General features: G+C 45.3%; 7 protein-coding genes across 7 annotated transcripts; 6 read left to right on the top strand and 1 right to left on the bottom strand.

The window, feature by feature from the left end:
• Positions 1-2,108: 2,108 nt before the first annotated feature.
• LOC6595502 (odorant receptor 33b) lies at positions 2,109-3,316 on the top strand. The gene is made up of 2 exons (XM_002020571.1): positions 2,109-2,836; positions 2,902-3,316. The coding sequence occupies exons 1-2, from the start codon at positions 2,109-2,111 to the stop codon at positions 3,314-3,316; spliced, it is 1,143 nt and encodes a 380-aa protein (XP_002020607.1).
• A 332-nt stretch (positions 3,317-3,648) lies between these two features.
• On the top strand, positions 3,649-4,840 carry LOC6595503 (odorant receptor 33a). The gene is made up of 2 exons (XM_002020572.1): positions 3,649-4,376; positions 4,429-4,840. Exons 1-2 carry the CDS (start codon positions 3,649-3,651, stop codon positions 4,838-4,840), a joined length of 1,140 nt encoding a protein of 379 aa, XP_002020608.1.
• Positions 4,841-7,515: 2,675 nt separating this feature from the next.
• LOC6595504 (odorant receptor 33b) lies at positions 7,516-8,706 on the top strand. The gene is made up of 2 exons (XM_002020573.1): positions 7,516-8,243; positions 8,292-8,706. The coding sequence occupies exons 1-2, from the start codon at positions 7,516-7,518 to the stop codon at positions 8,704-8,706; spliced, it is 1,143 nt and encodes a 380-aa protein (XP_002020609.1).
• A 212-nt stretch (positions 8,707-8,918) lies between these two features.
• Positions 8,919-10,141, top strand: LOC6595505 (odorant receptor 33c). Its single transcript, XM_002020574.1, has 2 exons — positions 8,919-9,664; positions 9,718-10,141. Exons 1-2 carry the CDS (start codon positions 8,919-8,921, stop codon positions 10,139-10,141), a joined length of 1,170 nt encoding a protein of 389 aa, XP_002020610.1.
• Positions 10,142-15,699: 5,558 nt separating this feature from the next.
• LOC6595506 (trichohyalin) lies at positions 15,700-18,290 on the top strand. The gene is made up of 2 exons (XM_002020575.2): positions 15,700-15,767; positions 16,239-18,290. Exons 1-2 carry the CDS (start codon positions 15,759-15,761, stop codon positions 17,838-17,840), a joined length of 1,611 nt encoding a protein of 536 aa, XP_002020611.1. The 5' UTR covers positions 15,700-15,758; the 3' UTR covers positions 17,841-18,290.
• A 3,508-nt stretch (positions 18,291-21,798) lies between these two features.
• LOC6595507 lies at positions 21,799-22,975 on the top strand. The gene is made up of 2 exons (XM_002020576.2): positions 21,799-22,129; positions 22,194-22,975. Exons 1-2 carry the CDS (start codon positions 21,802-21,804, stop codon positions 22,958-22,960), a joined length of 1,095 nt encoding a protein of 364 aa, XP_002020612.1. The 5' UTR covers positions 21,799-21,801; the 3' UTR covers positions 22,961-22,975.
• LOC6595508 lies at positions 22,965-25,081 on the bottom strand. Its single transcript, XM_002020577.2, has 2 exons — positions 24,878-25,081; positions 22,965-24,818 (listed from the first exon to the last, which is right to left on the bottom strand). The coding sequence occupies exons 1-2, from the start codon at positions 25,031-25,033 to the stop codon at positions 23,244-23,246; spliced, it is 1,731 nt and encodes a 576-aa protein (XP_002020613.1). The 5' UTR covers positions 25,034-25,081; the 3' UTR covers positions 22,965-23,243.
• Positions 25,082-25,118: the final 37 nt, after the last annotated feature.

The raw sequence follows: 25,118 nt of genomic DNA, 5'->3' as shown, positions 1-25,118 counted from the left end.
GCTTTTGCCAAACAAAATGGACAGAGATATAGTTTTCTTTCCTGGCTCTAGAGATGAAAGGGATCTGTTTTATGGGCTTTAAACTATTAAATGATGCATTTTGCAGCAGTTTCCCAATGAACATTTAATTGTTTACTTGATGTTTCCTTCTTGTTTGCTTTTTGTGGCGCGGAATGCTAATAAAAGCTAGACACTTGCACAAAAAAATATCTAAGAGGAAAAATCAATTAAATTACAGTACAAACAATACGACAAGCTCGAAGTTTTTGTGGGGGGACTCACTTCTGCCATTTGATAAATGTTTGAAAACTGTCAGACGCTTTCCTGCGAAAGTTTATCGAATGCCACGTGCCCCATTTGCCCTCGAGCCTCGTCACAGCACAGAAAAAAAAATAAGATATCAGATTAAATTACATTTTGCACACAGTTGTGATTTTTCATTAATTTAGTTGTACAGTAAAACACATTCGCAGCAGTCGAAAAATCGTATAGAAAAGGCAACAAACTTTAACAAAAATTCCAAATCAAATAACTTTTGCAACATTTTTGCCCCTGGAGTGGAGTGGAGTGGAGTGGGCGGAGAGAAACCGCAAAAAGTTTTAACTGCTCTTCCTGTCCCTTCCCTTTCCTTCCCTCACCTTTATTGTGCCCATTGGTCGTAAGGGTATATGGGTTTTGTGTGTGGTCGGGTCGTAGGATTATTCTCAGTGCATGAATGGACTCAAATCTCAAATGTTCTGTCCGTTACTCTTGTCCTTTGCCTAAGTAAGTACTGCAGGAGTCGCTCAGAGAGAGGATCATAAGAGCGAGATTTAAGCCGACTTCGAATGTGATTCTTGGAGTTTAAATGTAAATGGGAGTGTGAAGAAATATCTGTCCCCGAATTATACAGCTGTTATAAAATTATACAGTTCTTAGTGCTTTTCTGAGACCCACAGCTTTCAACCACCTGTATATTCTGCAGACTCTGCTCGACCGAGACAAATTCTTCCTGGAGTCTTCATTGGCTTCAGTCCATCCATCAAAATCCTTCCTTTTATTACTTGCTTCCATTACTCGTCATTTTAGGTATATGTTAAACATCTTGAAACGATGTACTCAAACATTGAAAGCAATAAATAAAATATGTATTGATTCCTCCTACAGGAAAGGGAAGCTCTTAAGTGTTTTTTTTTCATTACAGGATATCTCAAGGTGTTAGCACTGACTTTCGTCCACTTTGCTCCACTTTTTTGTTTCCACGTTTTATTTTGCGGTATTCTCACGTCATTGTCACGGTTCCTCATTTCGTGAGATTACGTATACGCAGAGTTAAACCAAACGAAAAAAGTGAACTTTTTGTCGAAAATTCACACACACACACACAGAACAGGGGGATGAGAGGATGTGCACTCCACACAGATAAGTAAGCGTAAAATGCTCTTGACATGGCCTCTCTTTTCAGAGGAGGGAGGAGGCTTTCCCTTCTCTTAGGAGGAGCCTCTCTGCTGAAGACAATGTCAGCTAAAACCATGTCTTGCTCTGTGGAAATTTGCATGCAAGAGCCATCGATGGTTGGGGCGGTCATAAAGCAATGACAATCAAAGTACAGGCCATAAAACGAGTGCAAAATATGCAGCTTCTCGTCGGTCTCTGTCTCAGTGGCTCTTCTTAAAACCATAAATGACCTCGGCAGAAAAAACTTGGTCCTAGCCCTTTGCCCCGTCATTTGGCAGTAGAAGCAGCAGCTGCAACTGGAAGATATTAATGTCGAATTAAGGCAACTTTGTCCGTGCCGCTGCCGTTGCAACGGAGCTCCGTGCTAATAAAACAGAGATTACAAGAAAAGGAGCAACTTTTATAAAGAATATTTTAAGGCCCCTACTCCCAAGAGGCACTTCACTGTCTGGGAGGACGAGCTGTCTAGCCTCACACTCTCGATAACTCTTTCAATTAATCCTTTGCCCATTTCTGATTATTACAGAACAGACGTTGCATGCTTAAAAGTGTTTAACGCTGTGTAATTGTGGTTAATTAATTATTTAATCATACACATGTCATAATTAATTATTCCCCAGAGCTAAATATAAGAGCAGAAACTTTGCGATGGCCTTTCCATTGTCTCAAGCATGGAGTTGCCTTCGCCGGTTATCGCGAGTGATTATATCTATAGAACCTACTGGCTCTATTGGCGTCTCTTGGGCGTCGAGGGCGAACATCCACTACGTTATCTACTGCTTATTATGCAGTTCTTCTTTGTGACGATTTGGTATCCCATACACCTAATCGTTGGCCTCATTTGCGACGGAACCTTGGCCGAGGTCTGCAGAGGGATCCCCATCACGGCCTCCTGCTTTTTTTCGAGCTTCAAAATCATATGCTTCCGATGGAAATTGGCAGAGATCAAGAAAGTCCAACAGCTGTTTGTGGAGTTGGATCAGCGAATAGCCACTGCAGAGGAGCGTTCGTCCTTTTATAGGGAAACGATCCGTGTGGCGGAATTCATTTGGAAAAGCCTTCTCGTGGCCGCCGTCTTGGCCATTATAACGGGCACAGCGTTTGGCCTGTTTCATCGTGAACGAAAGCTGCTATATCCCGGTTGGTTTCCCTACGATGTCTATTCATCGGATCAGCGTTTTTGGCTTAGTTTCTCTTATCAGGCAGCTGGGCATAGTCTGGCGATTCTGCAGAATCTTGCGAATGATTCGTATCCACCGATGACCTTTTGTGTGCTGGCTGGACATGTGCGACTCCTATCCATGCGGTTGAGTCGAATGGGATATGATCTCACAAAGCCGAAGGAGCTCATTGTCAGAGAATTAAAAGACAACATTGAGGATTATAGAAAGCTAATGAAGTAAGCGCACATCTGGAACTATCTGTCATCTTTTTGTGTCTAACTTCTAAACATATATCTTCCAGAATCGTGCAACTGCTGCGCAGCACCATGCACCTCTCGCAGCTCGGACAATTCATCTCGAGTGGCATCAACATTGCCATTACGCTCGTCAACATTCTGTTCTTTGCGGACAACAATTTCGCAAGGACCTACTACGGCGTGTACTTTGTGGCGATGCTAATGGAGATCTTTCCATCCTGCTACTATGGTACCCTGGTATCCATGGAGCTCAATGGGCTGACGGACTCCATCTTCTCCAGCAACTGGGTGGGAATGGACCGCGGGTACTGCCGCACTCTGCTGATATTCATGCAACTCACTCTGGCGAAGGTGGAGATCAAGGCGGGCGGCATGATTGGCATTAGTTTGAATGCGTTCTTTGCCACCATTCGAATGGCCTACTCCTTCTTCACTCTGGCCATGTCGCTGCGAAAATAAGTTCATTTAGTTACGAAATTGTTAACTTAAAATATGGTGGCGAAATGGTAGAGCAGAATAAATAATCGAACGAATCCAACAAAGATAACGAAATTGTGCGTGTGAGCATGTCGCAATTGCGTGAAACTCTACCACCAGAGGCACGTCGGAATACCCACAGTCATTTTAAATAATTAGTTATATAAAGACAAGTGTGAAAAGGTTAAAAACTTATTAAGTGTAATTATGGGGTCAACAATTACGCCCACCCAACAAAGGTGTCATAATTAATTATTCCTAGGCCCGACTATAAGAGCCACAACCGTCTGGGAGGAGCCTAGACTGTCGTGAACATGGCGTCGGACCCACCGGATGTCAGGAGTGGACACATCTATAGAACCTACTGGCTCTACTGGCGTCTCCTGGGTGTCGAGGGCGAGTATCCATTGCGATATCTACTCGATGTAATACTCAATTTCTTTGTGACCATTTGGTATCCCACACATCTAATCATTGGCTTGTTCCAAGAGCGGACCATTGGGCATGTGTGCAAGAATCTACCCTTCACAGCGGAAAGTTTCTTCTGCAGCTTTAAAATCATCTGCTTTCGCTGGCGACTGGCAGAGATCAAGAAAATTGAACAATTGCTCATTGAGTTGGATCACAGAGCCGTAAGTCCAGAGGAGCGTGTATTCTTTCATCAGAATACTCGAAGTGTGGCGGAATTTATATCGAAAAGTTATGTGGCAGCTGGAATATCGGCCACAGTGACGGGAACAGCCTCTGTTTTGTTCAGCAGCGGACGAAAGTTGATATATCCTGCGTGGTTTCCCTACGATGTCCAAGCCTCAGCCCATAGATATTGGCTTAGTTTTGCCTATCAGGCCACTGGAGCGAGTCTTACGATTCTGCAGAACATGGCCAATGATTCGTATCCCCCGATGACATTCTGTGTGGTTGCTGGACACGTGAGACTCTTGGCCATGCGCCTGAGACGAATGGGACACCACGACGAGGCATCAAAGCATGGAAATGCAAAGAAACTCATTGAAAATATCGAGGATCACAGGAAGCTAATGCAGTAAGAGCTGTCTCTTTAGCCCGGCATTCTTTTCTAATTATTTTCCTTTCAGAATTGTCCGCTTGATGCACAGCACACTGTACCTCTCACAGCTTGGACAATTCATCTCCAGTGGCATCAACATTTCCATTGTCCTCATCAACATACTTTTCTTTGCGGAGAACGGCTTTGCGATTATCTACTATGTGGTTTACTTCATGGCCATGGTACTGGAGCTCTTTCCAAGCTGCTACTACGGCACTTTGATGTCCATGGAGTTCCATAAGCTGCCATATGCCATCTTCTCCAGCAACTGGCTTGGAATGGGCCGACGATACTGCCACACTCTGCTCGTACTGATGCAGTTCACGCTTACGGAGGTGGATATCAAGGCGGGCGGAATGGTCGGCATCAGCATGAACGCATTCTTTGCCACCATTCGAATGGCCTACTCCTTCTTCACCCTGGCAATGTCGTTCCGTTAATGAGTGGCATTCCGTGGCATATTCGTTTAATTTTAATTACCACCTAATGGCGGATATTAATGGAGGCCTTCTGAAAATTGCATTGTGGCCGCTTAAATTTCATTTATTCGGACCAGATTCAACACTGAGAAAAACTCACAAATTAAAGATTTCAATTGAGAATGTGACATGATTTCCCCATCGACGTTTATTGGGTTTTTCGCAGTGTACTTGTCCAGTGAGCTCCAAGCATTCTGGAAACTGAGTATCAGGCATTCATGAGGAAAGTTATGCCCATCATAAATTACATAAAACATTAGTAGAGCAGAAAAGAGGAAATTCTCGTTGTGTTGTTCCTGTTTTCTCCTCTTTTGCTTGGGGGCCGCCAAATGGTAGAGCGTCTGACCCGTGGAGTTTATTTATTCTACTCAATACAAAGAGAAAAATACATACTTGAAATTAATAGGAAATACCAGAAATAACAGAAAATACTAGAAAATACCAGAAAATACCGAAAATACCAAGAAATATTATTTTTATACCAGAAAATACCAAAAAATATTTAGCGCAGGTTTCTCTATCTCTTCAAGTCTCTTAGATCAAATACTTTTCTCTATTTTCCCCAATGATACCTAGTATTTATATGGTATTTTTTTAGTATTTATCTACACGTACACTAACAAAAGTGCTACATTTGATTGGGACTATTTTAAAAGATAGAGGCTACTTTGTATAAAAACAGAAAACCATAATTATACCCGATACTCAAAATGAGTATTGGGGTATATTAGATTTGTGGTAAAAGTGGATGTGTGTAACGTCCAGAAGGAATCGTTTCCGACCCTATAAAGTATATATATTCTTGATCAGCATCAATAGCCGAGTCGATTGAGCCCTGTCTGTCTGTCCGTCCGTCCGTCTGTCCGTCTGTCCGTCCCCTTCAGCGCCTAATGCTCAAAGACTATAAGAGCTAGAGCAACGATGTTTTGGATCCAGACTTCTGTGATATGTCACTGCTCCAAAAATATTTCAAAACTTTGCCCCGCCCACTTCCGCCCCCACAAAGGGCGAAAATCTGTGGCATCCACAATTTCGACGATACGAGAAAACTAAAAACGCAGAATCGTAGAAGATGACTATATCTTCTAGAGTGCAAAATCTGAACCAGATCGTATAATTATTACAGCCAGAATCACGAAAACAATTTCACTCTTTCTCGCTCTGTCTCACTCTAACACACAGGTTTCATGGTCGGTTTTGCCAATTGCAAAATATGAGTTCAAGGATCTCAGAACCTATAAAAGCCAGAGCAACCAAATTTGGTATCCACACTCCTGTGATATCGGACCTTGACCGTTTCCTGTCCAAATTTCGCCACACCCCCTTCCGCCCCCGCAAAGGACGAAAATCTGAGGCAACCACAAATCTCAGAGACTATTAAGGCTAGAGTAACCAAATTTGGTGCACACACTCCTTTAAGATGTCACTATAAAACGTATATCTCAGAATTTCGCCCCACCCCCATCCGCCCCCACAAAGGACGAAAATCTGTTGCATCCACAATATTGCAGATTTGAGAAAACTAAAAACGCAGAATCATAGATAATGACCATATCTATTAGATTGCTGAATCTGGATCAGATCAGATCATTTTTATAGCCAAAAGGAACAAATCAATTTGCAGTGGCTACGCAGCGCCCGACGTCACGCTCAGACTGATTTTCTGTCTCTCTCGCACGCACTCTTTGTCGTGTCGTTAAATATTAGCGCCATCTGCCAGAGGAGAGCCATACTGACTTAGTATCGGGTATAACCGTAGAGTTGCGGTGTCCGCAGCAACTCACAACGTTCCCCCTCGTTACTGTATGTAGTATGTATTTCGGGTCTCTAATAGAATTCGGATCTGTTGCCATTGAAATATGTACATAGGTCAAACAGCGAAATACTCCGCGGGGCAACTGTCTGGGACTCTAATGACTCAACTAATCTCAGAGCATTGCCAAACCATCCTTCAAAGACAATCCTGGCCTACCGTGTCGCTCTTTCTCTGTCTAACCCACACACAATGCCTCAGAGGAACACTGTCAACGCGCGCTCTCTTCTTTTTGTCCCTTTCGATCATCTCTGAGCGAGTCGTCTCTCTGCCTGCGCACTCTCTCACTCTCTCAACACCTCCACAGTGATAGGACAAGCGATGAACAAGAATAAACATGCACAACAATGGGACAGACAATGGACACTAACAAACGGTAAATCGTAAGGAAGGCAACAGAAAATAACACTGCAAGCAATCTCGTAGTGAATTCTTGGACAGCAAACAGACCAAAATACACTGAGAACACACATATGCATGCACATATTTGATGGGGTCGTAGAGGCTTCGCTTTAGAGAAAATTGAAACACCCTTTGAAAGGGTATAACTCTGCAACTGGTACTCTTCATCGGCTACTCGTAAAAGGCTTAAAAACCTAGAATTTTCCGTGAAAGTGCCTGCCAGCGGGAGGTTCCCACAAAGCCTTTGGGCACCTTCGAGCAAGTCCAAAGCAGGTGTTAAGTGTTTAACACTAATAATGATAATGATTGGTTTCACACACGAGTAATAGTGGGTGGACCTTCATCAAATGATAGGCGTGTAACACCTTAACCGATTCTATAAAACGGCAGCCGTCATGGTGGCTGCTCCACTGTTCAGAAAATGGACTTATCCTCGCCGGTTGTCAGGAGTGAAGACATCTATAGAACCTATTGGCTCTATTGGCGTCTGCTGGGTGTGGGGGGCGAGCACTTGATTCTGCAAGTACTCGATATACTAATCACCATCTTTGTGACCTTCTGGTATCCGATTCATCTGATTGTGGGACTGTTCTACGAGACAACATTGGGAGATGTGTGCAAAGGTTTGCCCATCACAGCGGCCTGCTTTTTCGCCAGCTTCAAGTTTGTCTGCTTTCGCTGGAAACTGGAGGAGATCAGGAGCATCGAGGGACTGCTCCTGGAGTTGGATCAGAGGGCTCTGACCGAGGAGGAGCGGGCGTTCTTTGACCGAAACACCCAGCGTGAGGCGAATTTTGTGTGGAAGAGTTTCATTGTCGCCTACGGCCTGTCGAATGCGGCGGCCATAGCCACTGTTCTTTTCGGCAAAGGACACAAGCTGCTGTATCCTGCCTGGTTTCCCTATAATGTTCAGGCATCCGAACAGATCTACTGGCTCAGTGTGTCCTACCAAATTGCTGGCGTCAGTCTACAAATTCTGCAGAACCTAGCCAACGATTCGTATCCCCCCATGACATTCTGTGTGATTGCAGGGCATGTGAGGCTGCTATCCATGCGATTGAATCGGATGGGTTACAAAAGGGAATTACCCAAGGAGACAGTCGTCAGAGAGCTGGTGGACAACATCGAGGATCACAGAAAGCTAATGAAGTAAGCGCATACGCGTATCTGTCCGGCTTCTAAAGATATATCTTCCAGAATCGTGCAACTGCTGCGCAGCACCATGCACCTCTCGCAGCTCGGACAATTCATCTCGAGTGGCATCAACATTTCCATGACGCTCGTCAACATTCTGTTCTTTGCGGACAACAATTTCGCGATGACCTACTACGGCGTGTACTTTGTGGCGATGCTGCTGGAGCTCTTCCCCTGCTGCTACTATGGGACCCTGATATCCGTGGAGCTCAATCGACTGACGGACTCCATCTTCTCCAGCAACTGGGTGGGAATGGACCGCGGGTACTGTCGCACTCTGCTGATATTCATGCAACTCACGCTGGCGAAGGTGGAGATCAGGGCGGGCGGCATGATTGGCATTAGTTTGAATGCGTTCTTTGCCACCATTCGAATGGCCTACTCCTTCTTCACGCTGGCCATGTCGCTGCGAAAATAAGTGGAAATTTGAATATTCATTTAATTTTAATTACCGCTTAATGGACGGCCATTAACGGGAGGCTTTATGAAAATTGCATTGGCGCCGTTTAAATGTCATTTAGCCCACACTGAGAAATTAAAATTGTACTGATTTTCGTCAGTATATATTCATGCCACACGCTGCGCATAAAAGGTGGCAAGCGTGCGGCTGCCGCTTCCATTAGGTGCAGGATGGCCGCCGTCATCGATAGTGTTCGCGTCTATCAGCCTTTCTGGTGGTGCATGCGTTTGATGGCACCCACATTCTTCGGGGCCACGCAGCGTCCTGTCCAGATCTACGTGGGGCTGCTGCATCTGCTCGTGACGTTCCTGTTTCCGGTGCATCTGCTGGTCAATCTGGCTCTGCAGCCCACCTCCACTGAGCTCTTCCAGAACCTCTCCATTTCGATGACTTGCGCGGCCTGCAGCCTCAAGCATGTGGCCCATCTGTACCATCTGCAGGAGATTGTGGAAATCCAGAAGCTGCTCATCGAATTGGACGGATACGTGGACAGCGAGGAGGAGCATCGCTACTACGTGGATCACTTGCAGTGCCAGGCGCGACGGTTCACGCGGTGTCTGTACGCCAGCTTTGTGGTCATCTACGTCTTGTTTCTGCTCAACCTGATGATTCTGATTGCCTCCGAGGATCGGATGCTGGTGTATCCCGCATATTTCCCATTCGACTGGCAGGGGAATGGATATCTGTATGCCATCGCCCTTGGATATCAGAGCATCTGCCTAGTGCTGGAGGGCATTCAGGGTGTATCCAATGACACCTTTAGTCCACTGACGCTATGCTTTTTGGGCGGTCACATCCATATGTGGGGCCTGCGGATGCAAAAACTGGGATACGAAGAGGAGGACGAGGAGTCTCCTAGTGTTAATCATCATCAGCAGCTCTGGAACTACATAGAACAGCACAAAATACTAATGAGGTAGGAGAGTATCCGTTTAATCAGCCAGAACTTTAGTTCCTTCTCTGCTCCAGGCTCCATCGTCTAACGCGACACACCGTGAGTCTCGCCCAGCTCGTTCAATTGGGTTGCTCTGGGGCCAGTCTCTGCATCATTGTGTGCTATGTGCTGTTCTTCGTCAGGGACATCATCACACTGCTCTACTACATGATATTCATTGCCGTGATCTGCGTTCAGCTGTTTCCCGCCTGCTACTTCGCCAGCGTGGTCGCCGAAGAGATGCAAAGTTTTCCCTATGCCATATTCTCCAGCAAATGGTATGAGGAGTCGCGGGAGCATCGCCGTGACCTGCTCATCTTCACGCAGCTCACGCTGGTCGGCCGGAGTCGTGTGATTAAGGCTGGGGGCCTCATTGAACTCAATTTGAATGTCTTCTTCGTCACCCTCAAGACGGCCTACTCCCCCTTCGCGCTCGTCGTTCAGGTGAAAGATATCTAGAGTCCAGAGTCTGCCAGTAATTGATTTTGTTCTCCTCGTTCGAATGAGATTTCTCATTAATTTCCACAGTCGCAGATTTTCCGCCAGATTTAATTTCGATTTTTGTTATTGTAAGCCCTCCATAAATCTGAATGAAATCTGGGCTGCTTTTCGTGTTTCGTGTAATTAAAATAAAAAATACTATACACACTTTTATAGCCCAAACAAAAGGGGATTTGACCTGCGCAGCAGCCCTTCTGCAGTTCTGAAATTCAACAAACATTTTCGGTGATGGAAATTTAGATATCCATGGGCTGTCTGTCCTTCCTTCATGTGAAATTCATAGCCCTTGGGCTCTGGGCCCTATCATTGGGAAACGTTTCGAGTGGAGTTTTCCCTTTCACATTTTATTGACTTATGGCTTGGGCTTTTATTGGGGCACCCGAAAGACGTACGTGTTGCAAACACATTTTCCACTGCCTTAAACCGTTCTTTAACTTTTCGAATTGAATTGGGCTTAAGAGCATCGACGAATTTGTATGAAACTTTTTAGGGGCTCCGACACACTTGTATTTTATTGCTGATTTTTAATTAAAATTCCCGCGAAAGGGGGATCATATGTTTCCACTGCATTCCATACAATGATTGGCAATCGGCCTGGGGCAAAACCCCGTGGAAACTCTTCCGAAATGTATGCTCTCTTGATGGATTATCTTCAAAGTTGAAAGAACGTATGGCATTGGCGAGTTACGTACTTGAAGCACTCAAAATTATAAATTAAAAAAAGCAAGCAGGCGTGAACGTGATTAAACGAATCGATATGGACGTGTGTGTGTGGGATCCCTTTTCATTAAGGATGTTTGCAGCCATGGAAATGCGAAATATATTAATATATTCCACTCACCGGCACCAGGACCTCTCTGGCCGTCCTCTGTCCGTCCTCTGAACAAATGCAAATGACGATGAGCCTGCCGTTGGCATTGCACGCGGACACAACGGACTGCATAAGTAGCCAGGAAGGCTGGAAGGCAGGAAGGCGCTGCCGGACATGCACATGAGGTGTGTTTGTGTGCGTGTGTGTGTGTGGCCAAGGACACGCCAGGATTCGCACCGCAACGTGGCAATTTATTGATGCCCAACACAACGATGAGTGCATTCCAATTGCCTGAATGAAGGAGCGACTGAAGGATAAGTGCGAACATCTCCAGAGCGACGCAGCAGCCATTAAGCCCGTGTCCCACCAGCACAACACTTTTCCGTCATTATTGAAAGCAATTTCCCACAGCAAATAGAAAATAGAAAATCGACAAGACAAAAAACAAAAAACCAAATAAAATCAAGCAAGAACATAAGAAATGGAAAGCTGGAACCCAATAACCGAAGGATTTGTTACCCTTTCTTTGGAAAAGAAGGGTCTAAGTTTCCATATTGATTCCCATCAAAAAGATATTGAAACTTGTTCCTTCGAAGCTCTCCAAAGTTGGGATCGAAGTCGTTATACTCTAGGAAAGTGTAGGCCAAGAAAATGCGACAAATTCCAGGGCTCAGGCCGCAGCTTAGGGGCCGATGCGCGAATATTGCGCATACGCCACCCGAGGGAGCCGTAGAGCAGCGGCTGCTGGTGTGCCACACAGCCACCAGTCCCCCCCCCCCCAACCCCCGTTCCACCATTCCACAGAGCCACAGTCAGAGCCCAATTGCTGGAGGTGATTTAACTTTTTCTGCCTGCCATTCATTTCCTTTTCAATAGCACAAAAGCACACAGCGATAGATAGATAGAAAGAGAGAGAGGGCGAGTGAGAGTGAGAGAGCCAGCGAGATGGCAGAAATATTGTTGGCATACTTTTTTCAAGTGTTTCCTGCCTTCCTGCCTGTTGTCCTGGCTCCTGGCTCTATCCTCCTGCGTTTTTGCTGTCTATTGCTGTTTATTTTAACTTTTGGCATTCTGCTGTGTGTGCTGGGGGAATTTGAGCCCCCCTCCCCCCCCACACTGCAGCGATGGGAAAGTAAAACAAAAAGCGGTTAAACAAAAATATGAAAAATAAATTGAAACACTCTCAGCCAGGCCAAGAGTGCGCTCTATTTTCGGTCTGTCCAAAAATCCCCAAGCGATCCCCACTTCGACTCCTGACATTGGTGACATGGAGAGGCATCCGCCTGGTCGCCGCAGATGGAATTGCCACCACTTTTGACCAGAACATAACAGGATTCTGGTTGCAGCAATGCCCAGCGGCAGGCAGCCCAGCCATGCAATCACAATTTCCATTGCATTTGGAATCTGTTTTGTTGCAGGGAACAAATTCCACAAAAATCAACAGAAATCAACAGAAACCTAAATATTTTAATAGAGGTTGTGCTTAGGATTTTATTTGGGAAAGAGATATCCCATCATAATATTTGTATAGATTTGATAGGCTCTACATTTCAATGAATGTTAATTGCAGCTGCGTTTTAATTGTCATCATTTATTTAAAAGTGTGCTTGTAATTGCAATTAAAACAAAACCCAAGCAAAAACAAATAAATTAATGCCCGGAAAAAATATGGCAGAGGTAAAATACCCTTTCTAAATGAGATATATACCAGATTTTGGGTACTTTGTGCTGAAATTTTGCTTCCATAAAGTCACTATAGCTGAGATCTATATAGATCTTGATCTTTCTTTCTTTTAAAAGAATAATAATATATAATAAAATATATACAAAAAGGTAAAAGGTAGGGGCCGTTTTCTCTGGTTTGAAGCCCAAAATAAAATTTAAAAAATATTAATAAATAAATCCTATGATCCACAGGCACAAACCCTCATAGAAACCCACACACTCCCTTCATTTTAGATTTTGTAAATTATTATATAATTATACAAATAAAAACTCCATTAGGGAAAACAAGAAACTTAATTGCACTTGCAATGGGCAATGGGCAATTGAAATTGATTATTTGTGAGTTGGAAAATTGTGGAAAATTGTTCAAAAAACATGTGGCCCGGCAACAAAAGTGAGAAATGATTAATTAGCCCGGAAAACGTCCCGGGCGAGGGATTTTCTCCATGTACTATTCCGCAGTGCAGTGCATGACAGAATTGGCCAAACTATATTCCTATATTCCCATTCTGTGCAGCCAACTCAATTACAACAGGGACTGATGCCGACTGCCGACTGCTGGCCATTCAATTTACCCCGCTTTTTGCCCACAGCTCATCCCCGGATCCCAAATGCCAAACATGGCAAAAACAAGCGGAAAACGCGCTTCAAAGACAAACACACGGCCGGCGAATTGGGGCAGGAAAAAGTGTCCAGCAATGGGGTATGGTATGGGGCAGGGCAGGATACACATGTTACCGTATTCGGGCGGACGGACACCCGAACGAGAGGTGCCGCGCGGCGCCTAAAACTATGCTTCACGGCATGAATAACAGAAAAGCTCGGCCCCTCTGGGTGTGTGTGTGTGTGTGCGTGTGTGTGTGTGGGGGTGGGTGGTTTTTTGCTTATGTTCTTCTTTCGGCCTCTTCTTGTATTTCAGTCATGCATGACAATTTTTTCCTTTGCAGCCAGTTTTCTTGCCATACCCCGCTAGAGTAAAGTGACAGAGAATATGGGTATTTCCATTCTAGCATCACAAAAAAAAAATAAAGAAAAAAGTTAAATTTTCAAAAATTAATTTCCTTATTAAATAGTAATTGGATAGTCCTATATTTACCCAAAAAACGACACTAATCAAACGCAAGGTTTAAAAGATATACGCTAAAACACGACTCGATGTTATGGTACAAAAAACAGAAGTGGATTTGAAGGTTGGGGTAAAAAACTTCAAAATTCTGCGACTTGTGAAAGGACTATCTGTACACAATACTTTCGTAAAAATAAAGAAAATATTGAGTTTCCATTTTGCAAGTTATTAAATACCAAAACCTTTCCGGTTTTTTTTATAAATCCGCAGAGGACGTTCCTGGCATTCCTTAACGAATTCCGAGGTAATAAAAGCTTAGAAATATTTTAATAGGTTATCCCGTCAAAATTAATGAAATTATATGTCCATTGGTTACATTTTACCTTTTAATAAATTTAGAAAAAGAAATCCTCACAAAAATCTATGAAAATTATGGAAGATTTAGCGGAAATGCCTATACTCGTATAATCATCATGGTTCTTTGTTTTTCTGTAGTATTGCTGTGCCGCCTGTTCTCCTCTCTTTTTCAATGTATTTTTCCAAATTCGATTACAGGGTACATCCCAGTCGACGCCTAACGCCTTCCCACTGTTTGTTTTGTTTTTCATTGCGCCTCCGCTTCAGCCCTTGTTATTTTTGCTCTTCCCATTGTTTGGGCCCCTCTTTAGATGAATTCTCCTTGTTTTCACGGGTATACGCACCGACACAATGGTGTTGGCCGATGTTTTCGTTGCCTCTGCCACTGGCTGGGATGTGTTGGCTTTTGTTTTCACAGCTGATAAAGTTTGTACGCTTCGCTTTAGCCAGTGTCACATCCTTAAACCCCGTTGGGTCTCTATTAATAAATCTCGCACAAGCGAGGGGGGATTTTCCGGTTTAGTTCTGTCCGCTGTCCCGATCGTCTCTAAATTTGTAAAAAATGTTGTTCTTAGAGGTTTTCTGGAGGTCCAGGCGAGAACTTGCCCTAGAGATCTTTGGCAGAAGGAGATCCTTCTGTGAAGGAGGGAAGGAGTCCTTCTCCCAGTTGGCATAAACCAGAATTTTGCAACAGCAAAAGACTTTCCTTCAAACTTATACCAGCCCCCCTCCCCCCGAATGCATTCCTACAATCAAAAGCCTGGGCCTCAAAATTGTTCCCCTTCTGATTGAGAAACAATATCCATTCGCTTAATCAATCTTCCGTAAGCCCCACAATCCGCAATCAGCTTCCGCCCTGCACTTTCTAGTATCTCCAGAGAGATGTGCAACAAACAAATGTGTCGGGGCTCGGGCCGTAACAATGATGAAAAACCTGTCGTATAATGAATCTCCGACTAATCGATAAAGCGTGCTCTGGTTACAGTGGAAGTCCATTAAAGTTACCGTTCCGGCCGGCCGCCTCTTGTTGCCACCAGCCAGATATCGTATTTCCCCTTTGTCCATGGACTGCTGTATGCTCCATGCTCCATGCTCGATGCTCTATGCTCTATGCTGGATGGCACCGGACCGTTTTGCTGCAATTGGAGCTGCAGTTGCGGAAAAATTTCAAAATTCATTAGACCAACAACAACTGGGCGATTCGGTCAATGAGAGACTGGACCAGGCCCAAACCAATTTCCAATTTCCGTCTGCCATTTTCATCAGCTGCTCTCCTACTCCCTGGCCACTTCCTCCTCCAGTGTATATATCTTTCTCTTTCACTGTTGTTTTGGGGGCTAGTGGGTGACAATTTGTGCAGCTTGAAAAGTGAATGCCAGGTACGAAGAGCGTACGCGTATCTGTTTCTGGGGAAGGTCATTTGTAACCTTAACTAAACAAATTTGAAAGCTGCTGCATATCAAGTGTTTTCGGGTTATAGTTTTTTTAGATGATATAAAACGACCGATGGCTGATGGACGGCCATCAGTCGTATAGCAGACCAGCCAGCAGGCCAAACCGAAGCAGCACCAGCTAAACAAATTGCCAAGTACCGACCGTCCAACCAGTCAGCAGCCATGAAACGGGTAAGTTTTCCATCGCCCATAAATTTCCACCGACAGGATTCTGTGTTCTGTGCTCCGTGTTTTGTGTTGTGGTGTCATGTTAAAAGCTTTTGGCCACAAGGGCCCATAGCCCATAAATCAGGATAATCAAAAGTACAAAACGATAAAAGCCAAAAGCGTATTGGGCCAATTTAGAATGGGCCAACAAAGAAAGAAAGAAGTGTAAATGCCCTTTGAAAATCTGCGAAATAGAAATAAAACCTTCCAAATATCGTTTCAACTAGGGATAGCTTTTAGGACAATTCTGCAAGAACAGGTCCCAAAGTTTAGAAGAACGAATATTCGCATACAAAATAAGGGATATCTTGTTGTAAAACGCTTTTAGACACGTCAAATTTATGGCCAAATAAAAGGGAAGGCAAGCCGCAAATTCAATAGCCAATTGATGCTGTCATCGAATGATTTATTGGACGTTCATTTATCTGATTTCAGACCTACTTGTTGCTCTGCCTGAGCCTGCTGACCTGCAATGTGGCCCATGCTTCGTACCTGCGACCCCTGGAATCGGCCCTGAGCCAGCTGAGCAAATCCTCCTCAAGCCTGCAGCAGCAGCTCCGCGGGGATCTCAACGGCAACGATGGGAACAGCGAGGACGACGACGATGCCACCACCATTACGCCCAACTCCAGCGAGGACTACGACAGTCGTCCGCAGTACAGCTTTGCCTACGATGTGCGCGACACCTTGACCGGCGACGATAAGCGGCAGGAGGAGAAGCGGGATGGGGATCTGGTCAAGGGGCAGTACTCCCTGATCGAGCCCGACGGCACGCGACGCATTGTGGAGTACACGGCCGATGATGCCAGCGGCTTCAATGCCATCGTTTCGAATCAGCGTGTGGATGAGCACCAGCAGCAGAGGATCAGCAGCGCCTCCTCGTCCTCCTCCCGGTACAGCAGCATCGAGGAGCTGCAGTCGCGGCTGACCGCCCAAGCGATTGCCGAGGCCCAGAGCCTGGCCGAGGCCCAGCAGGCCAGCCAACTGCAGCTGGAGGCCCAGAGCCGTCGCGATTCCGAGAACCAGGCCCGAGTCCAGGCCCAGCAGCTGATGGAGCAGTTCCAGCAGCAGGTCCAACAGACGGCACAGCTCCGCCAGCAGCAGGAACAGCAGCGCCAGCAGCAGGAACAGCAGCGCCAGCAGCAGGAGCAACAGCTCCGCGATATCCAGCGCCTCCAGGAGCAGCGAGAACGCGAGCAGCGGGAGCAGGAGCAGCGCGAAAGGGAGCAGCGGGAACGGGAACTGAGAGAACGTGAGCTTAGGGATCGGGACTTGAGGGAACGTGAGCTAAGGGAGCGGGAGCAGCGCGAGCGGGATCAGGAGCGTCGTCAGCAGCAGGAGCGTCGTCAGAGCCAGCGACTCCTCGAGCGTCTCAGCGGAGACCAGCAGACCCTGCTCCTGGCCCAGAGCCTGCCCAGCGCCAGCCAACTGCTCGGCCAGAGCGTCCAAGCCACCGTCGTATCGCATCCACCCACACTGCTCTCCCGCCTGCCATCCTCATCCTCATCCTCTTCTTCGTCCCGCACCACTCTGCTGACCCGTGAACGCGATCTGGACGCCTGGCGGCAGTTGCCCAGCGCCCGCCTCACCATTGAACGCACCTCGCAGCCGCAGCTGATCCTCGCCCAACCCGCCAGTGCCTCTGTCCAGGCTCAGTTGATCAGTGGTTCGCCCCTGCTGCTGGACTCGAATCTGAATGGATTGATATCCACGCGCCTCAACGGGAACGGGGGTCGTGCTGGAGCGGCTTTGAGCTGGTCCAATGGTCGCCGTCTCCTGAACAACGATCTCTGGCAGCTGGAGAGACTGGATGGTCGCGAGGACAGGGACAGTCGTCGGGAGGAGAATCGTCGCGAAGAGAACCGCCGAGAGGAGAACCGCCGAGAGGAGATCCGTCGAGAGGAGACTCGTCGAGAGGAGACTCGTCGCGAGGACACTCGTCGGGAGGATCTGCTGCTACGTCGCGATAGCGAGGAACTGCGCTCTGGCAGCGCCGAACGCCTCAGCAGCAGCAACAGCCGGCACAATGCCTGGTAGAACCTGGTGGGGACACCAACCCACAAAAACAACAACCACACTTCAACTGAACTCAAAATGCAGCCAACGGGCCACGACCAACGACCTCAACGATCTTCAAACTTGGACAATGATTATGTTTAGCATTTAAGCCTTACCACTGCCTTAGCTCTAGGTCGACTCTTGTGTTATATTAGTCTTACTTTTTATGGGGATTTCGGTGACGCTTTGAGTACTCTGCTCGTTTGCCCCTCTACCCCTCTGCCCTTCGTACTCTTCCGCTTTCTATCGTCTCCCTGCTAAAGCATACAGCAAAACTATGCCAAGAACTTAACCCAGTCAAGCGCCAACGCTTCTTCCTGTCTAACTTTAGCACTAAGCTTAATTGTTTTTGTGTTACTTTATAGTTAGTCAAACTGCATTAATGTGAAAAAGCAACAAAAAAAAATACATCAGAATAAACAAGGATGCTGTGCTTCAAAGATATGAAGCCATGTATACCCTTTGCAAATGATAAAAGGTGTTTTATCACATAATCATATAGTCTCCACAGAACAGAGAGTAATTCCCATATCCTTTTACATATTAGGAAAGCAGCACCTTCAAGTGGTCCAAGACCAACCGAGGGGCACTGCTGAATGACGCGGGATATTCCCTGATGTCCCAACGTTTATATTCCAAGCCGAAAAGGTTATGTCTGAGAGCTACCACCGCTTTATCCAGAACAAGATGTACCTCAACTTAAAGTACAGTAACCCCCGTAACACTGAAAGAAAAAACGATGAAACTAATTGCCAAAAACTTTTGAGAGAGAGCCATCAAAACGATAAGCCAACAGGTGGTCTAGGGGTTTTTCTTTTCGGGTTCTGCCTTCTGCCCAACTAACCAAAGCCAGTTGACCCTAATCGCCTTTCATGGACTCCGACACTCTCTCGGTCACGGATGCTGCACTCCCCAAACACCCAAACACCCACCCGGACACACCCTTTGGCCCTCACTGGCCATCCGGCTGCCGCTGCCGCTGCTGCTGGTGTTGTACACGTGTGCACGCAATTTGGTCATAAACCCTGGAGCCAAAGTTTCCTGAGGGCAGAAAATGGCAACAAATTTTTTAATAATAAACACTCCGCAGAAGCCGAGGAGGATACTGAGGGAACGAAAGTTTTTGCTTCTCCATTCCATAAAGTTTGTCGCTCGTACACTTAAAAGTAAAGTTGCACTTGAGTGCTCCAGGAGGGTGGATGTGTATGTGGATGAGTTGGGATAAGGTTGTTAAGATGCCAAGGCAATAACAACTCGGCAAAAGATAATGAAAACTGGGCAGAGGCGAAAGGGAATACCGGACAGGTGAAACGGAATCGATTACGGAGAAATTCCTGTGAAAAGGCGGAAAGCGAAAACCGCTCTGGCATTCACTCGTTCTGTTATTTTATCTTAGTAAATAGTTAAGTTCGGAATCTGGAGTATTTTTTGGTATTCTAGTAGAAAGTTCATTGAAATCATTTCATCGTGGAAAGTGTAGCAGATGGACATTGGTCGGATGACTTCCTTACCCTTTTGATCCGGTATGACTCATGTGCCTGATACGCCACATAAAGAACACGACTGAACGTTTAATAAAATATACAAATTTCTTTCGGAGAGTACATTGAATTGTGCTCTTAACTTACAAAGTTTTTTTATGTTTGAACAACACTTTCTTATGGGCTTTTGGGTGTAAAAATCAGGGTAGCACGTGTATATGTTGAATAAATTTAACTATTCCTTGGACAGAAAGAACATTTCCAGATTCCAGCGAAAGAGATGTGCAAAACAAAGTACGAATTGAGCTACAAACATCGCGTGAAGGCGTTGGAATTATGTGAGTTCGAACCCCAAAAGGTTGGTTATGTTAATTAAGAAATATTTATCTAGCGAAAGTTCCCAGTAAAGTGTGAAATAAACTAAACACTTCGTTCATATTCAGAATTGTTTACAGAGAAGTGCGTTTTGTCGCTTAAAAAATATATTTTTCATGTAAAAACTCTTACCATCAAATATATAACGTGTTCCAGTCCCACCTGAACGATATCCATGGGAATTCCAGAGATGCTCCATGGTGCATGATGATATTAGGGGGAGCCAGGATCCATTACTGGGGATATAAGGATAAATATAAGTGAAAAAAAAAATAAGAAATCGACTAAGTTAAATATGTCATAGTGTTTGTGAGAGTTAGTGATCGAAATTTGAAATGTTAGTGTCAGGAATGAGGCGGTCCATTCAAATAGGGCTTAACGCAGTCCATTTTCCCCATAGCCAGGCCCGGAATACAGCCAGCCCGGGCCAGTGAATTTCCTGAAGAGGCTTTGCTTTTTTCTTGAGACAAGGCAAATTTTGTCCGTGGGTCCGTTCATGAGTGTGTGTGTGTGTGGGTTTGTGAGTCAAGCTACGCCCAACGTGATACAGTGGACAAGAGGCCGAACATTTATGCCAAGGCGATGCAAGTCCAACCGTGCGATCGTTGCAGTGCTTCACTGGGCGTGCCACAATTAAATTTTTTTCGTACACGCCGCCAGAGCCACTGAACGCTCGACAGACGCACACACACATATACACCTGTTGAAGCCGGCACACACATACATAAGCTTAGGGCTTCGCTTTCCCTGACTTTTATTCTACGGAAAACTTACTTAAAACACGAAAACCATAGTCCAAATCGAACCTTCTTATGTTCCTTGTGTTGTCCTTCATGAATTGTTTGTTATTGATTAGTATTTCAAGCAATTTAACGAAAAATCCCGCGCACTGACCGACACCAACACATTTCACGAAAAAAAAAAAAACCGAACTGCAACCAGCTGATCGGCTGCAGGAGTTTAACCCTTCGTGGGGGGGTCACACCAGCCCACCGTATCTGGTGGAATATTTGTATAACTTTATTGTTGACTAATCCACCAAGAGCTCTTGGTGGGTTAGTCTAGTCGAGAATGATGAATTGAACTTACATAATTATATTTTTATACTACAAAAACTGCGTTAATTTATGGAGAATGTATCGCCTCCACATATATATATTGTTTGAATTTGAAACTGAAAAGGAGCCTTTGGCGCCAATTGTTACCATGTTATGCTGTTATGTGCGAACACACATGTATGAAAAATGTGCTGTAAGGCGCGACACAGATGTTGCAATTGCTACGCCGCAGTTCGCTTTTGCAACAATGAGTCCCATTCCATACACAAATGTTGCTAATTCCATGCACATACCCTGGGGGAAATGGATGTTATAGAATTGTAAATACGTTTGTCTTCCAAGGCTCAGTAGGTATCTGGATCGCTATAAATATATACAAGATACTAATAATGTACTTGAATATGTCTAAAGAATATCAATTTGAGAAAAGGTCTTTATAAATCAAGTTTCATCTACATATAAAATTAACAAAATAGGGTATACAAAGGCCTACACGCAACATAGTGACTCTTTTTTTGTTGGACTTTTTCGTTTAAACCTTTTTTTACAATAAATACAATAAAAGCAAGCATTAAAAACCATCCAATCTTGTAGAAAATGTATTCATCAATGGGATAAAACTATGTGGGCATTGCTGAGAGATTTAGTTAGTCAGCATTATTCAATGGAATATCAAAATTGAGCAATATGAACGTATTTCCTTTTTCGTTTGTTTTGATTGACCTATTTCGCTATTTGTTTTTTGTTTGACTTATTTCGCTAAAACCTCTTTTTACGCAAAATCCAATAAAAGCAAGTGTTTAAAATAAGCCAGTCAAGTTGAGAATTTATTCTTTAATCGTATAAAATTATGTGGGCAGGCCGGAAGGTCCAATCTAGCTAGTAATAATCGACGGAATATCAAAAACGAGAAATATGTATAATAGAACTTGGATTCCGTCTGTATATTTCTGGATTTTATCGAAACAGCTGTTGTTTAATTTTGTTGTGAATTTCAAATTTTAGACAGAAAGAAAAACCAAAAAAATGGACTCGCAGACAACCATTCGAAACGAGGATTCCGTGCTTCGGCTTAAGATCCGCAGCTATGCCAAAGAGCAACGCCAGATATTTCGTACGAATGCAACGGATGCCTTACGCTTCGGCTTGGGGCAGATCAAGAGAGAGATTAGCGAGCTGGAGAATCTGAGTGCAAAGGATGTCTGTGGACTGGCTGCAAGGATCAAGAGACGTAAGCATGCCACATCGGAGGATATGTACCGGCTGAGCCATGCCTTCCTACAGGGAAACGAGAATATCAATACATTCTCTGGGATCCAGGGAGCCATACAGGTGCTTGTTAAGGAACTAAGTGGTATTTATAAATCGATCCCCCCCACCCAACTATTCCCAGAGTTTATATAGATTATGCGTTTCAGGTACAAACATGCAGCGTCAAATCGATGCCGCCGAATGCTTCTGCAACCTGTCGCTGGGCGATGGTCACGTGTCGGAGAAGATCACAGCGTTGGCGGGCAGCTATTTGGTAACATATTTGGATGGAAAGGAGGAGCGGCTAAAACGAAGCTGTCTTTGGACACTGGCCAACATGTTGGCCACTTGCGAGAAGGCAGCCAAAACACTGCTGCAAATGCAGATAGTCCCCAAATTGTGGAAACTCTACACAGCGCCCACCGATGACTTGAACAGATTCCAGGATGACGCTGGCATTTGCTTGTACCTGATTGCCACCCACGCAGCCTGCACTGTGAGCGCCGTCGATCGCAGGTACATTGTCGAGCACCTGCATGAGAAGCTCCCAACAGATCCAGGCAGCGATTATTATATGTATATTATATATCAACTGAATATCGTCTGCTCAGAAGAAGATCTTTCCGTGCAGCAAGCTGAAAGTCTGGTCAACTTCTTTGTTGGCAATTTAAAAACCGATTGGGACTCATACGCCGGCGGCAGCATGCGCATCTACTATGGTGTCCGAGTGATGGCCAACCTGTTGGCCAAGGGGGACCCAAAGCTGCTCGGGTGCTTGGCGGAGCCCGAGAACTTTGTCAATGCCCTAAACCGGCTGTTTGCTCTACAAGATTCCAATCTTAGATATGACTTGATGCGATTGCTTAAGAATTTCCTAAGTCTAAACATTGTGGACAGCAATTTATTGTTGGAACAATTAAAAGTGTACGCATAAGTAGTTTCGGTTAAGTCTTGGGTATCTCTTTATTGGTCTGAGGATTAGATTAATTTCCATTAGTTCCAAGCCCTGGTCTTGCGTACTTTATATGAGAGTTTGTTACAAAAAACTAAATAGGCTTATGAAATAAATATAAATATTGCAGATGGATTTAAAAACAACATGAATACACCTTAAAGCTAAGAATACGTTTGGAATCTCGAACATAAACACTTTAAACTTATGAAATCTTTGGAAAAAAACAAAACTATGGGGATATCACGATATAAACTTGGAAAACTTATATATCATCTTCGAAAAGGGCAATTATACGACGCCTCTGGGCATCGTCGTCTGAGTTAATAGTAGGTTCATTCTCGTTTTGGCTGTTATGATAGTTGCTATTGTGAATCTCCAAGTCGGAGACAGAGTCAAAGGGTAAATTGCACTGCCCGCAGCGAGCCGAGAATGATGGAGGGGCCGCCTGAGCAGGAGGAGTGGCTGAACCGGGTGTGACTGCAGCACGCTGCAGCTTTTCCAGAAACGACACCCTTTCCATGTGCTTGTCGCCGTCTGGCTGCTGCTGCGCTGGAGGCCGAAGTCCCAAGCCGAGAGGCTCCCTGCGCTTTTTCCCATTGGGCTGCGGGGGCGAGGGTCGCAGACTCTGCTGCGGCGATGGTCGAAGACCCATTCCGATCGAACTATTTGCGGGTTTCACGCGAATGGGAATGGGTTTCTTCACCCCTGCCAGCGAGGCTCTTGGGGAATCAGTAATCGCAGAATTAGTACTCTCGGTGCGCTCAATCGCTTTTGGCTTACACTGAGAATTCGTACTCTCCGAGCGGGCAATCGCATATAGGACATTGTTCTCCGCCGTAATAGGCGTTGTCGTACCACTAACATAGACGAACATATCGTCAAGTTTCACCTCTAACTCTACCGTGGGTGCTTCGGCCGTTTTCTCACCATTTGAGACCTTCACTTGGTTCAGTTTTTCGGCCAGCAGAGTGTCAATGGAATGTTCCTGCAGCCAAGTGCAGGTTTTGTGCAATGCAAAGATCATGCGCCTGATGAACTCGTGGGGCGAGACCATCTTCTGTTTTCTTATATCTAGCAACTTAGTCGTCTCGGTCACAAATGTGATGAACTGATACTCAACGCAGTTGTCCAGATGCGTCTGGTGGGAGTCCTCGAACATGAACCGCTTAAGGCATGCAGGGCATTTGCGCTCCTTCCACATGGGCTCTGGAATAGTGACCTTAATGTCGCGCAACTGGTCCTGCTCCATGGGATCGTCTTCCTCGAAATTCGTTTCGCTATAGTTGTAGCAATTCTTGTGCTTTCGCAGCAGGGCAGCCTCCTCGTTCTCATCGCTAGAGCTGACAGCGACATAGTCTTCCTCGTCCTCGACAACACCATTGCCGTTGCCGTTGACGTTTCCGCTGGTGGTCGGCAGCTCCATGTCTCTACTGTGCTTTGCCTGCCTCTGGAAGGCATTACAGTGCTGATTCTTGTCGTATAATAAATTTAAATACTGTGTTCGTTGTTCGGAGTTGACGCTCAGCTGTGGCACGTTCTGGTTGAGCAGTTGCTTGTGAACTTTGTCTTTTGTCCCCTCCAGCTTCACGGCGTTGTTCAACAACAGGTTGTGCACAGGCCGCTGCTCCACATACCGCAGATCCTCGGCCGTGAACAGGGCACTCTCCTTATCTTGTTGACTGTTCTCCGATATATTCACCGACTTTTGTTGATAGAGCGCCGCCAGCTTAAGACTGAGTGCGTTCTTAATGCACTGCTCTCGGAATGTGACGGCGTGCTTTAGATACGAAATGCATGGTGCGCATATGTTGCGTGGCAGTCCATCGTCTGTAGAGTTCTAGAAAAGAGACAGCACTTGAAAGACTTCGTAACTTTTTTGGAATATTCGAGGCGTACTTTCAAACCCGTCGTCTCCTCAAGCAATATGTTTATCGGCTTCTGCCAATTGAGAAACTCATTTGTGGTACCATGCAAATACGTTGGTATCTTGGCAAAAATCTCATAGTCTGCGGGGCTGCTGCAGATGCGACAAATGTTGCCCCACTGCATCATTTTAAACTTTAAACTTTAAACTTAATTCTAACGCCGGAAAAAACAATTTTCTTTGTCGGCGAGTGTTGCTCCAATGGATTAGGGT

Source organism: Drosophila persimilis, unplaced genomic scaffold (assembly GCF_003286085.1).
Source record: "Drosophila persimilis strain 14011-0111.01,24,50 unplaced genomic scaffold, DperRS2 tig00000191-arrow-pilon, whole genome shotgun sequence".
Classification (NCBI taxonomy): domain Eukaryota; kingdom Metazoa; phylum Arthropoda; class Insecta; order Diptera; family Drosophilidae; genus Drosophila; species Drosophila persimilis.
The sequence above is the reverse complement of the archived record's forward strand: the minus strand, read 5'-3'. Positions and strand labels throughout refer to the sequence as shown.